The following is an 18,498-nucleotide window of genomic DNA, read 5'->3' on the forward strand; positions in this document are numbered from 1 at the left end:
CCCTGGCAATAAAAGCCTTGCCTTGTTTCTCCGAAGAAAGGATTGGGAAGCATTTTCTGGTTTCCTAGCAATAGTTTCACTGTGAGTTATGCATGGAGGCAGTTGAGAAGATGCCGTCCTATTAGCTGAGATTTTATGTGGAGTTTTAACTGCTTACTCTGAGGGACAGAACAAAATCTATCCTGTCTAAAGCCTGTGAATTACCATCCCGTGGCTTAGGTTGGAAAACCTTTGTTAAGTTGAGCTTAGTCAGAAAACTGACTCTGTCTAAATGCCATCTGGACTCTTGTATTTATTGCTTCTCAAGGACTTCCAGATCAGGCTGCTTAGGTAGAAAAAATCAAAACATACTTTTTGTGTTGGCTTCCCAGAGTTGGACCTTGAAAACTAATCTCTCTTCTTTTGTCTTCTATTCTTGCAAGAAGCAATTAAAAGCGTTCAGTTAGGCCATGGTAGACAAAGTTAGTGAGGAAAAATTCATAGTACTTTATGTCCTCTTTTCCCCTGTATCATCTTGATAGTTCAGCTATATTTATTTAAAAAAATCCACCTCCCTAATTTAATGAGCAGACAAAGTAAATGAGAAACAAATGCACATGGGAATCAGATAAGATAAATGAGCTGGTATCTTCAAAGAAATGTGAGGACTCACCAGTTGAGTAGGGAAAAATAAACTCCCACCAACCTCTTTTTCCATCTCTTTCCGTGGGACTTTATTTGTCCAGCCACATTGGATACAGAAATCCAGATGTATGTACTGGAGCACTTAATGCTAAGCACTTCTTGATAGCCAAACATTAGCAGTTTTAAGATGTTGCAGCTCTTTGCTGTCTGCCCAACCCTCTCTGTTGGGCCTGGCCATGTCAAACCAGATGTGGTGGGGAGAGGTGATGTGCATGCATCTTACTCACTATGGAAAAATATGCAGTGATGTAGTTCACAAGACTGGTGAAAGCAGGGTTCGGCTGCAATACCTGATTTTGCTCAGTGAGGGTTTGTTCCCTGTGATGGTTTGTTTAGCCCCTTTTTAATTCCACAGAAGATGAGGGTTTTCACCACTTCCCAAGGAAAGCTGTTGGAGAGTCCAGTGGAGAGCCGCAGATAACATAGCACTTTTTTCCATTCCTTATATTTGCTTACTCTCATAGAAGTTTCAAATGCACAACAGAGTAATCTTGAAATGTAACATAACCTTCATCATGTTGGCTGGTCAATCAAAAAAGTGCTGTAGGTGTCCGGATTACGTTTATTATTGGTGAGCAGTGCTCACAGGGTGTGGTTGCTTTCTAGCTTCTCTGCGTATGAGAAGCTCTTATCTCTGAAGGCTGCACCACAATGTTTGATCAGGCTTAAGAAGCTTTTTATTAGCATGGGGGGGAAAAGTTACTACTTTAGGAATCAGGTGACCCAGAACCATCTCTGGAGTACAGAGGAAAACATCCCTCTGTTCACATTCCTCTAATTACATTTAGTGTAGTATTGTTTCCATCTAAATTATAGCAATTATACACAAAGATCTTCTTTGAAATCATTTAATTAAAGAGTAGCTAATGCTCTGTGCTTTTGGAATGCTAATATATTGCATTCCACTTAGAAAACTTTGTTTTTTCTATTAATTATCATTGTCAGGGAAGAATTTCAATGGCAGAGGGATTTTTTAGCTTATTTTAATAGATTTAAAAAGCAAGTGGTTGTGGCAATTTTTGTAAAACACGAAGAAGCCTTTTGCTGTCTTGCTGGACAGTTAGCTAAGGGTCAGTTTGAGGAACAGTATTTTCCTTGAGATGCATTGGCTGCCAGAGTGTTGGATTTCTCCAGCCCTCTTACCTTCTGGGTTCAGGCAAGTGTTTGTGTTTGATTATGTTCTCCCCTCCTCTTGCTATGTTTTCTGTGTAATAAACACCCAGGTCAAATCCTGAACCAGTTTAAATCTGCTGGACTAAATGATTTCTGCCTGAGTTACTCCTTTGGAGGAATGACATTTCAGTCATGCATCACATCCAGGACAAACAAGATTCATGGGAGAGCTGCCCAGCTCTGCAATAGTACCAGCCGTACATTCTGTAAGAGTATGTGCTAAAAGCAGTCATGGCATAAAAGCTGGTGTGATTTACCCAGTGTCAAAGGAAAGTGGGGAGGGGAGCTGGAGTTAGAATTCCTACTTCAGTATGGTTTTCGAGGCCGCCTTCAACCCCGTGCTGTGCTATTTCCCATTCCTCCCTTCTCCTCCCAACAAGTGCCCTGTCACCCCATAATGCTATGGTTTCCATGGGTTGATCTTGGTTCAGAATGTGCCTTCTGTGTTGAGGAATGTGAATTGCAGTTTCTTCTGTAGCTTTGCCTGAATAAGGCGGTGTTTCCTATTGCTAATATCCCACAATTAGGACTGCACTAAGAAATGTTCTGAAGAGCCAACAACAATCTACCTAATAAATCCATTCCACCACACAAAGTCCTTCTCCACCTACTAATTTCTAACCTGTGTACACCTTTGTCACAGGTTCTTCTTGTATTGTATCCTCTCTCCTTCTTGTCAGCTTCTTGGACGTTGCCTCTGTGAGGCAGAACTTGGGTATAGAAGGGTGTCCACAGCAAACCCACAACTCCAGGGTCTCAGGTCTCCCCTACCCCTTTCTATCCCTGATACCCATTGGTTGAGACAGGTCTAAATGGGAAAACACGACTGATTCCTGGGTGGTCTCTGTTTCACAAAAACCAGCACAATGCAGAGGAATTTTGGTGCAAGCTACAGTCTACAGGAGTAGTAGTTTGGGCAGTGAGGGGAAAGTGAAGCCTGCAACCCTGTGTGATTATGGTGTAAATTAAGATGAACTAGAGTAAAGAATGGCAGCACACTGGGGTCAGAGCGGGATCTGGATTGCAGTTAGCACTTGGAAACTCAATAGAAGTTTTTTCTTTTGTTTCACTTTCATAGGGAAATTTGCCTCTCTCCCTCTTTCTTTTTCAGTCTGGAATAATTAAAACAACAAAAACTTTAATCTCATACGTGGCTTGGGTAAAAATGTAGGTTAGTGAAAGGTTTTGTGTAATGAAAAAAACCGACATTCTTTCTCTGCCCTCTACATCTCGCAATAAGGGTGGTACAATGACATTTCATAAGTGTCAGAAAAGATCTGGGTTTCAGTACATACAGAGTTTTTAAAACATGGAACTTGTATTTTAGATGAGGTTTTAGGTTCTTTTATATATTCGAGATGGCCAAGAAGTTGGTGTGTTATAATGACAAATCAACTTGATTGTTGTTGGGTTTTTGTTGTTTATGTGTGCTGAGATATTCTCCCTGCCAATGAGAAGCTGTAGTTTTGTTCATGGCTTTTCAAGTCTGGCCACCTGCCCTAATCTCCTCCTGTTACGCACCTCTGGAAATCCAGTGGCAATTGATTGAAAAGCTGCTCCTTGCTGCAAAAGCTACAGCTGGCCAAGGGAATAGGAAGTTGTTACTTGATGAAAAACTGAGCACTCTGCAGCAGTCATGCTGTGTTTCTGGATGGATGGAGTCTTTTGTCTGGGTATCGGGTGTTATTCATTAAGTAAACCATGTTTTTGCTATGATTTTGCTTTCTTTGGTGAAGGTGTGAGCTACCAACATGTAGACTCCCTTAGGTGATGGTGGTACTTTAGTGATGTATATTGTCAGTGCTGGTTGTTGCTTTGGTCCTTCCCTTCCAGACACTTAAGCAAGCACATAGCTTTCCCTGCATGTGAAGGAGGGCTGTATAGTTGGAATGGCATTTAGAGAGAGCTGTGTTCAACAATCAGCTCTGCTGCCAACGTTCTGGTCCAAGCTTGTGAAGAAGCCTCTGGTGCTATTCAATTTTATATGATCTCTTTCATCATCCCCTTTGTAACGGATCTGTGCCTCAGTTTTAAATTACGTGCTGAGTCCTTTAGATGTTTTTTGAATGCTGACCCTTCAGCTCCAACTGTTCTTGTAGACTGCCTTACGTAGTATGAGCCTTGTGTTGCCCTGGAGTTGTGTGGGAAAATGTGTCATTTTCATCCTGAAAATCAACTTATTACTTAGCTAGATGAACCATGAAGTGTGATCAGTGACTGGTGATGATGAATGACCTATTCAAAAGAGTTAAGAAAAAAAACTCTACTGATAACCTTACATTGGTGATGGTTTATAATTCCACTCCTACTAGCTGCAGTCAGCATTCACCAGGTAGGAGGGATGCTGCCATCTTTGCAAGTCACTTGCCCACAGTCCATATCCCAAATATGTTACTTCAAGTGGTTTTTTTTCCAAGTCATTAAGTAGTAAGTTTGTGCAACACAAAAGTTCATCACTAAAGAAACTAAGTCAGCTAAGAAGGGCTTGATTTTGAGACAACCAAACCCATACATTCATCTGAATAGCTCCCTTGACGTTAGACACATTACTTTCTAGACTGGTGGTTTGTTGTTCTTGAGTGATGCCTAGCTGTCTGATACAGACTCGGGGCCCATTGTGCTAAGTACTAGAGGCACAGAAGACCTTCCAACACAGGCTGTACAAGGGGTCAGGAAAAGGCTAAACAATCCTAGGATGTTAGGGAACAGAAAAATGTTATTCATGACTGAGTAACATTTTCTGGCATTAAGCTCCAAAACTGTGTATTGGTTTATACAGCTGAGATTCATGAGAGATTGTTTGCTTAATGGAGGCATACCTCTGCCTGACTCTGGGTCTTTCTTGTTTTCTCTCCCATGCTCAGAGTTTTTGGGCACTTCAGTCTCCGTTCTGAATGGCAGCTGGTCAAAGTGGACTACAAGTCTCTCTTCAGTCGAAGGTGTAACAAAGATGACTACCAAACCTGGCATCTGCACAATCAGGTATTCCCACCGTGGAGGGAAGGAATGGATAGGGGTTCCTTTTCCCATGCTCTGTGTTGCCAAATAGGAATGTATTTGTTCTTTTCAGCAGAGCATATGGATTTTCTGCATCTATCAAATCACAGTTCTAACCTGTGGATGCTTTACTTCCCTGAAGCATATACATGGATAAATATGGGGCCAGTCTTCTCTGGGCAAGTTAGGGAGATTGTTAACTTCTCTTTGTAGGAAAATACTCCATTGCAGCAGCTGGATCTTTTTGCCCTCAGTGCTCAGGGCAATGTAAAACCTCACCTTGTGATTGAATTGTAGGAGACGTTGAACTCTTTGTAACTCTGTCAGCAACTCATGAAAATAATTTTCTTTCACTTTGCCTCTATTTTCCCTACTCAAAAATGAAAATAAAAACATTTATTCATGCTCATCCTGCAGGTCCTGCAGGTATCTGTAAAGCTCTGGGGAGCCCTTGAATAAAAGACACGAGAGAAGACCAAATTATTTCATTCGATTCAAGGATACATGCTTTGATTTTCATAAACTCTGGCTTATTTTCATGCTGGATATATTTACATCCTGAAGCTACTAGGACTGAGAGCTCAATACCCTCTAAAGATTACTTATGGGTTAGTGGCCACCAGTATGATGTCCCACTCCCTGCAGGGCAACGTAACTAGAGCCAGAACCACTGGCACTGTGACATTCCTAAATGAAATCCATGAATTAGAAATGAGCATTAATTTGGCAAGGATGTATCGGATAACTGAAGTTATAGAATGGAATACATTAAAGTAATTTAAATGAAAGAAAAGAGAAGACGTGTGTAACCAGGCAGCCATCTTGGGAATGACTGTTAATGGGAAAGAAAAGTATTTCAACTGGATGTTGTCTTTTTTCTTACTTCTATGCAGACAAATTATTTCTGCATCAGAGAAACTTCTGTTTATAGCAATTCACCTAAATGTCAAATGTTTCTTTTAGATTAGCTGCTCCCAGTGGTGATCTTGGAAACCTTTGTGTTTAAAAATCCCAGTATAACACATCAAAAATATTTAAAGTCTATAACAAAGCTAGATCTATCAAGGAAAGAGGAGGAGAGACAGCACTCCTGGGTTCCACACTTAGATTTTATCCCTGCCCTGGGTTTCAGGCTTGGGCACTTCTTCATGTACTAGATTTCATCTGACATATGGGAGAAACGCTGGAGTGCATTCACATTGTCTTTTCAGGATAATTCATAGGACTAGATACATTGGTGGATGCCTTCTGAAATATGGCATAACTAGGTGCCTGCCTTGGGCACCCAGGCATTTTGGGCACATTGTTGTGAGCATCCCAACTCAATGCTGAACACACTGAGCTCATGGGTCCTCCCAAGGCGGCTTTTGAATTTGCAAAGCCACAAAAGGGAGCTAGACTCTTCGCTCCCAGCTCTCGCAGTGGTAATTGCATGCTTTCATTGCCTTTTGTATCTTTTGACAAAATGCTCCATTGAGGGCCCAGCTGCTGCTACAGCTCTCTGTTTTTCTTTCTCCTGTTGTTCCTTGGCTGCTGAAGGGGGAGCCTTGTGTCATGGGAGAGAGGAAGATCTATAAAAAACGCAAGCCTGGAGCCCAGTGCTCCCTAGGTCGGGACTATTCCCAAAGTGTGGTGTCTGAACCATGTGTCTGCGGTCAAGGGGACTTTGAGTGGTGAGTATGTGACTCTGGGGACTTTTGCAGGGACTGGTTTTGTAGCATTGGCGGTGGCCAAGCTACTGCCCGGGCAGAAAACCTGGCAGAGAAACTGGGTCTCATGCGGCTTTGTGGCTGCGATCGTACTGATAAGGCTTAGATGGGATCCCCATACCTATTATGTGAGGGGGGTGTCCCCTTCATCTGTGGGAGAGAGATCTCCATGATAAATCCAAGCCTGGAATTCAAAAGCAGAAAATTGAAAGAATTGATTGCCATTTTTTTGTCCATTGTTCTAGTAGAGTGACAGCCAGGACTCTTCTCTGGTCCAAAGCATGACCCTTACAGGAGAAAGAAGGAATTTCTCTGTCCTCACTTCCAAGGTCATTGAACACCTAGGAAGCAAGCTAGCAAAACTTGCATGTTTTTATCACTATTCCTTTGAATTCCTGGGAACCATTTGTTGCTTTTTTAGCAATGTTTTATTGAGAAATTTCTGAAAGGGCTTCTGTGACGTGACTGTACAGCCCACCCTTGTCAGATGTAGCTAATTGTTTTGCATAAATATTGGTGTTTCTAACTTAATGGAGCTATAATTTCCAAACTGCTTCAAGGTCACTTTGAAAGTAGTTTAAAAATAAAACAGAGAAAAAGTGAACCACTGTTTGATATTGCTCAACAATCAGGGATCGGGGATGGAAGAATGCATAACAGTCAGGATCTCTGCACAAGGAACTCCTACAAGGAACCTGTGATAGGCAATATTTCAAAGATTTAAGACTGTCAATAGCTGTGATCAGAATGTCATTTAAATGTAGTTCAAAATACCCTGAAAGCAGGTCAGCTGAGAAAACATTTTCATTTTTATAGTAGGTAATCATGATCTGTGTCTGTTTTGGTATTGGTGTGATTCCTGAAAACTTCTCTTAACTTCAGATCATTCCTGAAGAGTTGTGAGGCATGAGATCTGAAGACTTGTTTGGACTTAGGCCAGCTGAGACTCACAGTTCTTTTTAGAACATGGACACACTGAAAAGCAGCAAAGCAACAATGAATAAAAAATATAGACTAAAGTGTTTTGTTGAATATTGGAGCAGTTTGACTCCAAGAGAGAGGTTCAGGGATATAGAGCAGAGATTTTCATCTTATCTGGATGAATGTTTAATTTGTTCCTCATGCCAAAATTACATCTGAGACTCCTTAGCTTGACTCAGGAGATATTTCCCCTTTGTTCTTGTCATGGGAACTTGCAGGATGAACGAACTATCTTGCCCTGCAGTATCTGTCCTTGGCATTGGTATATGCCTCTGAGCTGAACCAAGCACCAATCTCCAGGGATGCTTATGTATTTGCTCTTTTTTCTTTTTTCCTTTTTTTTTTTCTGTGACTTTGTGCCTCACCAGCTTTCTATTTTCACAGTGAAGCTTGTCTTTTCTAACCTGTGAGTGGAAAATTGCGGTAGCTAAATTGGCCTTAAGTGCTGTTCTGCCTTGAAAAGGGTCTGCATCAGAATGCACCTTTTCAATCAATCGACATGTTCCTTGCATGTGTTCAATATCATTTTCGCTTAACTTTCTCACTAACATGAGAGAATATTGCTGTTAACCTTGTCAGTCCTGCAGAGGAAATGCAGTTAGAGCACAGCAAGCTGGCTTTTGTTTCAGACTCTGCGCTGCCAACAGAATTGTTAACTGGCTTCCAATTGCAAAATTATTGTAGCTGGTGGTGGAGAATCAGAAGAACAAGCTTCAATTTCAGGGTGAGTTTTGATGCTAGTCTGAAGGGCTGACTGGAAGAATGGATGGGGCAATCAGTTTGAAGAAAACAGGAGCAGTGCTGGAAATGGGGTGCCAAGCTTGATCATCTTAAAAGTGATTTTCAAAGAGGAAGGTGGACTCATCTGCTCTGACTTTTGACTTCTAAAGGATGAGACAATTATTTAGTCAGTGGCAAGATACAGGTTATTCTAGAATATGATTCATCTGCCTTCTTTTGGATGTCAATATGTGAAGGGGAAGTGCTGAGAAGTGCCTTTTCTCTCTGCTGACTGGAAGAAGGCTCTAGGCAGCAGCTCACGGAGATACATCCCTGATGTAGGTATCTACAGTTGGAAGGACAGCTCCTACTCTTTCCCTTGGTGCTTTTGAAAAGGAAAGATGTTTACTCAGCCATTTCTGGCTGGGTTCACAATTGCCAGTTGTTCTTGGCAGCACTGATTGTCCCGTCTCTTGTGTGTGAACTGAGCAGGTCCTGTGGACAGTCAGGGAAAGCAGGAGGGTGAGCACCTGGGGTTGTGAGAGCACACTGACCAGCAGTTCCCAACAGACGGGCCCTCTGTTTCCCCAGTAAGTAGGTTTGGAGGCTGGTTCTGGTCAGAGAGCGTCCCATGCTACTAGGTGTGATGACGCCTGCCTTCGAGAGCTGTGCAGGCAGGACTCGTGCTGCAGGAGCTCTGCAGCACAAGCTGTGAGGGCTGCGCTCCCTCCATTTGGTCACAGTGCCCTTGCCCCTTTCTGCCTCATGTTGCAGTGCTGTCTGTTTCCTGCTGTTAGATATAAGGCTGATCTGAATTTTCGGGGCATAAATCATGATTCAGGGCCCCAGTTCAACAAATCCTCATAAGCCAAGATCAGAGGTGACTCCTTCCAACCCTTGCAGTCATTTCCAAAAGCAAGCCCTGGCCTTTTTCTGACAGAGAGAATGGCAGAAGGAACTCAGAAGTGTTATTAAGATGCTCACTGATCTTTCTTTTCCTCCCTCCTGCTTCTTTATTTACTCTGTCAAGATAGCTTTCCTGAGAAAGACAGCACAGCAGCTGGACTTGATTATTTCCTTAACTTATGCAAACCCTGGGGCTTATGAGAAGGAAGGTGGGCAGCATGCGAGGTTTTAATATACATTTACCAGAAGTTAATGAACAAGCACAGAACCTTGAGGGCATACAGCAATGTTGTCTTTAATTTTATTAAATATTTATGCAGCTCTTTTCTTCTTTAGGGCAAAGTACAGCTCCTCCTGCATATTTTTAATTACCAAGTCACTGCCAGGCATTTTTGACTGTGCAGGTCGGACCCACTGAGAATGATTAAATTGAATGTTGAGAGAAAGAGCATTAGGGAATCTCCAAACCTTTTAAAGTAGCTTGCAGAATTTTTGCCCTCCAAAAAAGGAACGGTAGCAGCCTGGGTCACTGGGGACATAGCACAATTTTGTCTCACCAAAGCTCTTCCTAGAGACTTTCTGTTGGCAATTCAGACTCTGAATAGGGGAAGGATAAAACTCAGTGTCCTAAAGGGCACAGAGGGCTTTTGAGACAGTGACTTCTGTGGTGTCTGCGTTTCCACAGAGATTTAGTTTGTTGGCATTTGTTAACCTGCTTCAGGCAAAAATCCAGAATCTCTTTTTATTTACCCCTTGAAGCCAGCTGGCCAATAGAGGCTATGCATAGAGACCTGATTCAGAGCCCATTAAAACTTATGGAAGGCTTTGGATTAATCCTGTTGCTTCATCATTGTATTGGCTTGCAAAGGCAGCTGTTAAAAAGGAGTCTTGGATGTGGTTGTGTGCACATCTAGTCTTTGGCGGTCCAAGGAAGCATCAATACCCTGGATTCCCTTCCCCATGTGACACAATGTCATGTAATCCTTAGACTACCAAGCTGGCTGTGTTGTTTTAGTTTAGTGTTGGAAAAACATCAGCTATGGTTTTCTTTCCAGCCGGTCATAGCTCAGTCACGGAGCAGGGAGGCCATTAAAATACGTAAATTTACATACCTTGGCTAGTTGTTCAGGCAGTGTTCCTAGTGTTACATATTGTTAACTGCTTCATTGAGAAAAAATGGCGTTAGATCTTGGAATTAGTCTGGTTTGTTCTGAAAGCAAAGACTGCAAAAAGCAAGCAAACCCAACAAGTGAAATTATTAGAGATTAATAGGAAAAGAAATTAACCTTACAATTTTCTTTCTGAATCTCTGCCCATGTTTTGTTACCAAATGAAACATGAGTCCCACGGTGCTCTGCAAGGTTGGTAGTTCTGGTGTTGTCAGGTATCACATACCTTCTGTGAACTACGTTCCTGCCTCTCAAACTAATCAAGCACTTTGTCTCTGGATGAGCCTAACCCATGATGTTGTGCCGTCCAGCAGAGAGCCGCCAACACACGCATGCTTTGGGGATCAAAACTGTCACCTAAACCTCTGAGCTAAATCTGGTGAGCAGGTACAGAGATGCACTCATTACTTTTCTCCGTAGTGACTATGGGTATGAGAGGCACAGCAACAACCAGTGTGTCCCAGCCTTCTGGTTCAGCCCGTCCTCCCTGTCCAAGGATTGCAGCATTGGTCAGAACTACTTGAACAGCACTGGGTAAGTGAACCTTGCAATGTCTCTGGTTTTGTTGACCTTGCAGTAGACAAGAGAACCTGAATCGTTCTTTTTTTCTCTGCATCCCGCCTGGCTCTTTTCCAGTCTTATTCGTGAGGTAATGTTTGCAGCAGCATCTGTATGGAACATTGCCTCATTCCTCAGAGGCAGGGAGAAGCACATTAACATAAGTGACGTGTAGATATTGTATTGCTATCAAGTGATGTATGATCCCTGGAGCCTAGACTTGGAGCTCCCCTTTGCTGCAAAATTAAAATGCGAATCAAGAAGGTCTATCTGAGAGACAGCTGAACATTTAAAAGGACAGGTTCAAGGTATTTCACATCGTTTTTCATTGAGCCTCTTCCTATCTTACAGCTGCAATCTTTTAGCCTCTTTTTTTTCCCGTCTGCCGTTTTCACTTTGTATATACAATGCCTTGAGATTTCAGACAAGCTACATGTGCTGGTTTCTCTTGGTTTTACCCAGAACAGATGGCACGTGTTGGTTTATTATAGTAGTATCGCTTTGGAAATGCTATTCTGTCATGCAGGGGATACCCTGAAACTCTGATTGCACTGGCTGGTGCAAAGTTGCGATGTTCCTTCTCGGGCAGTGCAGGCCCTGAAGACTTTGCAGGGCTGCTTCTGAGCCATGGGTTATGACAGGGTTGTTCGTGGCTGGTTGACGTGGGTGGCTGAATAAAGTGAGGCTGCTGGGAGTCTGGAGTCACTTAACTTCAGAGACCCCCTTTCAGCTGAAAGTTTGCTATAAATATGGGATGTAATTACAGGCCAGTATGACCGCTTGTAGCCCTCTTGACAGAGAGCAGTAAGAAAATAGTTGGGGTCTGTGGCTTCTTAACCAATCCTGTATTTTTACTGTGAAATTACTAGAAAGGGTTAATCCCCCACAACAACACTAGGAATAGCCAAGTGTCATGCTAGTTAGCTAACCTCTTCCAGGAAGAGCCAAGAGAAAAACCCGATCCTTGAATCATTTTAAAATGGGATTGGACAAAGCTCTTGGCAGACCATTCCAAGCACCTTCTAGCAGAGTAGAGGCAGACAAAATGTAATAAAAAGCATAATTAAAAAGCCAGGATGCAGGGTGCAACCCTGCAGGCATGGGGAGTTGGGGAAGTTCTCTGCCTTTTAGCAGTGCAGAATAATTCACCTCCACAATGTGTGTCTGTTCTCACTGATGCTGCTGAGAGTCTCTGGAGAAGGTTGCATTGTGGTTTGTTTGGCTTTCTCCAATTTAATAAAGCGTTAGGTTTCTTTGATTCTTCCTTTCAGCGAGGGAATCGTGCAGGCAGTTGGCCTTTGAAAAAACACATGCATTAATATGGAGAAACAAAACAAAAATAAAACAAAGAAACTTTTCTGCCCACCGCCTGAGCCCAATTTCCTATTGTTACTGTTCCCCAGGTACCGAAGGATTGTGTCTAACAACTGCACAGATGGCTTGAGAGAGAGGTACATGGCCAAGATGGAGAAATGCCCTGGAAAAGCACCCCGAGGACTGCACATCCTCACTACTGATGGAAAATTGGTCACAGAGCAGGGACACAACGCCACCTTCATCATCCTTATGGAAGAGGTTTGTTAGTGGCCTCAGCAAACCTTTCACTGCGAGGCAGGACTGGCACTCTTTTCCTTCACCTGTCAGGCTGCTGAGAGGAAAATAGCCATCAGGTGGGGTCATGAAATGATGAACACTCCTGAGATTTAGGAGAATTCATGAAAGAGGGCTATACATGAAACATATTGGGTCAAGCCAGAGGAGTATTTGGATGGTTATCTCGTCTACCAGTGATGATGAAGCCAATGCTGAAGAAAGCATTTCCCCACCATCTTCTTGCTGACTCCCGTGAACTGCAGTTTGTGGAGTTTGTGAGGCAGACATGGTGTCTCTATGCTAAATAATTTTGTTTCTGGGATGAAAAGCTTTAGCTGAAGCTTTGCTGGGAAAGGTTAAGAACAATGGGGAGCATTTTCAGACTCATGGGAAGCAGTAAGGGACGTTATTTTTTTACAGTTGGAACTGAGCCTCTTCAAACCACCTCTGAGCTCCCCAGCCCATATCTGTTTTATTTATAATGTGTTGTGATTCCCTGTGTAGCCAACAGTAGCGTGATACCAGGCCGTGATGGTGCATGAAGCATCAAAAGGCACTTCTGGTGATCTGAGCCAGGTAGCCCTCTGTTTGGCAAACACGTGTGGTGCAGCCTGTGTCACCAAGGCTTGTGGCTCAGTGGAGCGCTGGATAGCTAGGGAAGGCACTTGCTATATATTCAGGCGGACAGGATGGGCTTTCAAATGATCTTATTTCTCTTCTGGTCTGTCATTTGATTTGGTGTTTAGAGATATGTGTGACTGCACCACAAAAAGCCCTGCTGTGTTTGCAGCTGCTGCATTCCCCTGCTAGCTTTTGGCTGCCCGTGGAAGGTGTCATTGGAGATCCAACAGTGATTTTCCCGCAATGGATTGTGTTACTTCTGTTTTCTGGTTAAACTGAACAGTCAACTCACAACCTCACCTCTAGCATCTCTGGGTGTCGCAGGAGGGGCAGCAAGGGAATGAGGCGGTGTTGGAGAACCACAAGTACATTTTGTCATTTACTCTGTCCTGTGTACTTCATTTTGGGATAGTACTTGGAGACAGCTGGGAGCCAGACATGTCATGGTCACAAGTGTAAGAATAATGACACCAGAACAGCCTAGATGCCTGTCTCCGAAGTATCCTGCCTCTGACAACAAGCAACATTAGATCTCTAGGGAAAGCATATTAGAAACAGGGCAAGGCTTGTGGCCCTTCCCCTCCCAGTCCCCAGAGTAGCCTCCATTGGCAACTAAGACCTTCAAGAATACAAGAAGCTGTTTTAAATCTGAGCATACTGCCATGGAGAAGTTTTTTCTCGTGATGCCTTATTAGTATTTTTTTTAAACACACACACACACTTCTATTAATTTAAATTGTTATGCAGTACCTAAATGTTTCATTGGGACCACGCTATTCTGACAGGGCCTTTTTACATACTTCCTCAGAGGTTCATGTGTGCTCTGCTTTTATACAAAGGGGATTTCTTGTCTACCTGGGTGATTCTTTTATATTCTGCAGACTTGACATGGTAAGACGATTTGTATAGACACTGTGAGTGGGAGTTTAGAAAGGAACAGACATAATCTAAAAATTAGGAATCTAGTAGTAATTTATTAAGGAACTCAAGCGGAACTGCTGCATACAAAGAATGATAAACAGATGGGGAATAAGGCAGCAGTCAAGGTAGCTGGAGAGTGGAGTCTTTACAAGGCTTTAGAGATTGAAGAGGCAGCTGAATAAATACGTGAGGGCGTACAGTCTATGTCCTTTGTTGAAAAATAAGGATGGTTAGAAAAACATTTCATTGAAACAAATTTTTTTCTAAGGGAAAAGGATTTTCAAGAACATGTCTTTGTGGGTGAACAGCTTATTCCGCAGAGAGTTGTGTGTTGAGTTTGCTTCTTAAAAGAATAGACATTTTAGGAGGAAAAAAATAAAGAACACTGAGATTTTGGGCACAAGCATTCCCATCTTTCAATGTGAACCTGAGACAAATGAATTGTAATCAAAGCATTCCTTATTAGTTGGAAGTAATAATTTCTGTAGAAGTCTTAATTATTACATACCTTGCTGTCATACGGATTCATTCCTGCCTCCCTTTGCCTTCTTTGGTCAGTCTGTTTCCTGGTGGGTTGTTTTGCACCTATTTCTACACTCACTTTCTGAGCCAAACAGCAGTCTGACGAGTTCTCCTATGGATTCATCTGTGTGGTCTCCATTCAATCTTCCTACAGTTTCAGACTAACCCTGATCGGCAACTTTGTCATTAGCCATCAGTTCCTTTCTACCTTCTAGTACACACTCTCAATATATTGACGTGACTGACCTTTACCTTTATGCCGTCCAATGGTAAATGAGGACTTTATCATAGTTAATTGAAAACTAAATTTCTTAGAATTCATAGATTTAGCTTTAGTAGTATTGTTCACGGTGGTAATTCAGAATAGTGTGTGGCAATGACAATGGACAAAGAAATGCAGAATGACTGAATGGTTTTGCTGTGTTTTCAGAAATATGGGGCTGGACTGTGATTTGGACTGTGTAGACATGCAAGGGAAGACGAGGAGATAAGAGAATTTTTTTTTACATTTTTCTAAAATCCAAGCTTGAGTTTGACCACAAAGAAATAATAGACCGCCAAAATGCTGTTGTATGGAGCTGTGTTCTTGAATAGATATATGAATCTGGTTTTGCACCTGATCTTTTCCGTGCATCCTCAGCTCCCCTCTGAAGGGTACTTAAACTCCCCTCAGGCCTAAACAGTTGTTTATGTGGCAGCTCCAGTTACTGAACTGTTCTGTTCCCTTGACTTCTGTTTATGCCATCTCACGGATTCTTTTTTTGAGTAATTGCAAGGCGATGGCAAGGCTTTGTAACAGGGTTGTAATTGCAAGTGACCTGAGAAGGCAAGCTGTGACTATTCAGAGAACGAGCCTGAGCAAGTATTGGAGGTCCGCACATCTGTTAGAAGATTGCTAAACTGTATCTATAGAAAGAAATAGCCACATCCATGTCATATTTTTATGCAAAAAATTTGAGAGCTTTATTAGAAGAACCAAAATACATCGTGTACATACATTCCACACACCCTCCCCCGCCCCAAGCATATGTTGGATGAAATATAGCCCTCCTGAAATCAGGGGGAATTTGGCTCTTAACTCCAGAAGACCAAAATTTCAACCACTGTTCTGTCTCTACAGTTTTTTTCACTTTGCTACTGTGGCTTCCAGGCAGGAAAACTTTCCCAGGCTAGTCATCGTGGGGAGATGACTTTGAAGGGCTGTTCCATGGCAATACTGCTCTCCACGCATTCTGCTACCCTTTGCCTGCTCATCGATTTCAGTGTGCAGAGCTCCAATCTTTGTGACAGCCCTTAGCGCATTCCCTGTTGGTAGTTTACGGGGCTTAAAGCAATGGAATGCACCTTTTGAATATATATGGAGATCAATGAATTTTTTCCATTTGAAATGCCTCCACTTCATTTCTATCTTAATTTATATTCATAAACTCCAGAATATCTGACATCATGTGTGGGGCTAGCACACTTGTTTTAGTATTGTATATACTGGATACAGAGTTATGAAAAGGAGAAAGGAAACATGATTGGTGTGATGGGCAGGCTTTGCATTGAAGACCCAACTCTTGTAATTGGGTTGAAAGATCGTCTGCTACTGTTTAGTCATAAAAAATCTGATCCTGCTTCCCCACTTCAAACCTTCTCATTTCAGATTGAATCATATTGGAGAAGAAAGGACAAAATAGAAAAGAATTGTAAGGTGTGAGAGAGGAGCTGCCGCGATGGCTGCAAGAGATTTCAGCCCGAGGTCACCAGTGATGAATCCAGCCCAGATCAAATTTTTATCCTCTATTCAGTGTCTTCCATATGAGATGAACTTGCGGTCTTAGTACACTCCCTTGAGAAGTGGATTTGAAAGGTTTAACAAGCTGTGGGAGCCTTTCTATCAAATAACTGAATATCCCAAGAGTGTAATTTTGCCCTGCTAGAGAATTTCTCAGACTGACTTAAAAAACTCCCTGTCAAAAGGATGTTATTGGCTACTCAATATTATAGATAGGTTTTAGTATCACTACCACTCTAGTCTTCTATGTTTTGTTTTTGTTTTATTTTTAATGTCCTAGTAGGACAGAGGTGAAAACTGTGGCCTGATCAAGTCAATAGAGAAGATTCCCCTGGCTCTTGTGGAAAGGGCATGATGGAGCAAGGAAGGAGAGAGATCTAACATATATAACCAAATATCCGTATTTCAAGAACTACATGTAATAACCCTGATTATATGGGTGTGTACCCGAAGACTCCAAGTATACACTCAAGGCAAATTCACATCTGAAAAATACCCTTCCTACACACTGATTTTTAATGCAGGCATAGCCTATGAGGAAGATAAAGTCTGTGGGGCATGCTGTGATCCTGATTATCTACACAGGGGTCCTGCTTCAGTGGAGTCTGGCTTCTTGTCTGTGCTCCTAGCTCCTAGGTTTCCATCCAAAGGACAAGATCAGGTGCGCTTTCAGGACTGGGACCAGTAGCAGAACACAGCAACGCAGCATCCTGCCTGTGTCAGTACCGTGATTGCCACTTCAACAGGCTCATGGAAACTGCCAGTAAGACAGCAGCTCCCGTGAGTTTGGAGTCAGTGGGAGGCAAGAACTGGGACCCCTTGCTTTTCCTGGGTATTTCTGTTTCTGCAGGAGCCTTTGTTGTGCACCTTTGGTCTCAGTTGCTGATCATTTGGGTTAGAACACCCCGTGAACCACTTATTCCTGATTTAAGGGCCTCTTTTTCCATGATCCACCCAATATTCTACCTTTATCCTGACTGTCCTGGGATGATAAGAAGTCATGATCCGTGCTATGTATGAACGTGTTTGGACCGTATGAAAAATCACCTACGGATTTGAAGTTCATAGAATTTAGGCTGCAAGTCATGTGCTTTGCTGCACACAGGTAAACTTGAAAACTACTGCTCAGAGGAAAGCTGGTGCTGTCAGTTCTAAAACTTTTGGGGACTGTCACAGGTGTGGTTGTCCCAAGCAATCTTAGCCCTTTGTCTGATCTGCACAGTTTTGCTAGGAAGTCATGGTTTGTTTTGTGCAATACCTGGCCCAGAGGCTTTGGTGAAATCCGTGAGTTCAGTGGTCTTTTTCAGTGCGCCCAGTGGATGTAGGACCCTGCAGGATTTGAGCTGGCTGTGAAGGGATTGGAGGTACATCAGAACCGGCTGCGAGCTACATGGTTGTTTCCGTCCCTTAGATCACTCAGTTCTGGAATTGCACATTAGCTTTGATCCTGACCCTGTGCATTTACAGCTATAATGGGGTTTATGAGATGGCCAGGAAATATTTCTGAATTTTCTATTTAAACAAACAAACAAACAAAAAAGGGTTACATTTAGAAGCAAGGATATTTTGACTATTTTTTTCTTTTATTCTTCGATATGTCTGGGGATTGGTTTCAGTTTTGGACTAGGAGCATCTCCAAAAAGGTAGTGGTGTTTTCTTCACCCATAGTGAATACAGCGGAGACCTTTCATGAAAGGAGATGACTCGAGCCAACACATTTTATATATATGCAGAAAGTTACAGAGATTTAATTTGAGGTATAGTTTTATTTCAGTTTAGTGAAACCACTGCAGTGGGCTTTAGCTCTGTTTGAATTAGCCTTGTTTTGTGTTATTTTAATCAGCTGGGGACAAGTATAAAGTAAGGCTCCAAGAAACTGAAGTAACAGACGCTTCTACAGTTCAACTGCGGTGGTTTAAAGCGTGATTTAAATTAAAACAGTGCAGCTACTGCCTCTAGAGAATACCTGCAATGTTGGAATCGCTTGTCTGTTGTTCCCTCCTTCATTTAATAGCTGTCATTGACAGTAATCCTAGAAGGGATTTTCTCATCATCTACTTCGTTCTCCTGTGTATCCAGGCCCTACCTCTGTGTTGACTGACAAAAACTGTCAGTCCTCGGTGTGGGAGTCAACCTGTATAAATTCAGCCGTCCTGAAGTTACA

At 42.5% G+C, this 18,498-nt stretch overlaps 1 protein-coding gene across 1 annotated transcript in view; it reads left to right on the forward strand.

Annotated features, from left to right (window-relative positions):
• The window catches only part of SORCS3 (sortilin related VPS10 domain containing receptor 3), a 303,973-nt gene that overhangs the window by 263,193 nt on the left and 22,282 nt on the right, over positions 1 to 18,498 (forward strand). Inside the window, 4 exon segments of the mRNA XM_054205785.1 lie at positions 4,722 to 4,839; positions 6,394 to 6,527; positions 10,760 to 10,873; positions 12,301 to 12,472. Coding sequence (XP_054061760.1) covers positions 4,722 to 4,839; positions 6,394 to 6,527; positions 10,760 to 10,873; positions 12,301 to 12,472 — 538 coding nt within the window.

Source organism: Rissa tridactyla, chromosome 6 (genome assembly GCF_028500815.1).
Source record: "Rissa tridactyla isolate bRisTri1 chromosome 6, bRisTri1.patW.cur.20221130, whole genome shotgun sequence".
NCBI classification, from domain to species: domain Eukaryota; kingdom Metazoa; phylum Chordata; class Aves; order Charadriiformes; family Laridae; genus Rissa; species Rissa tridactyla.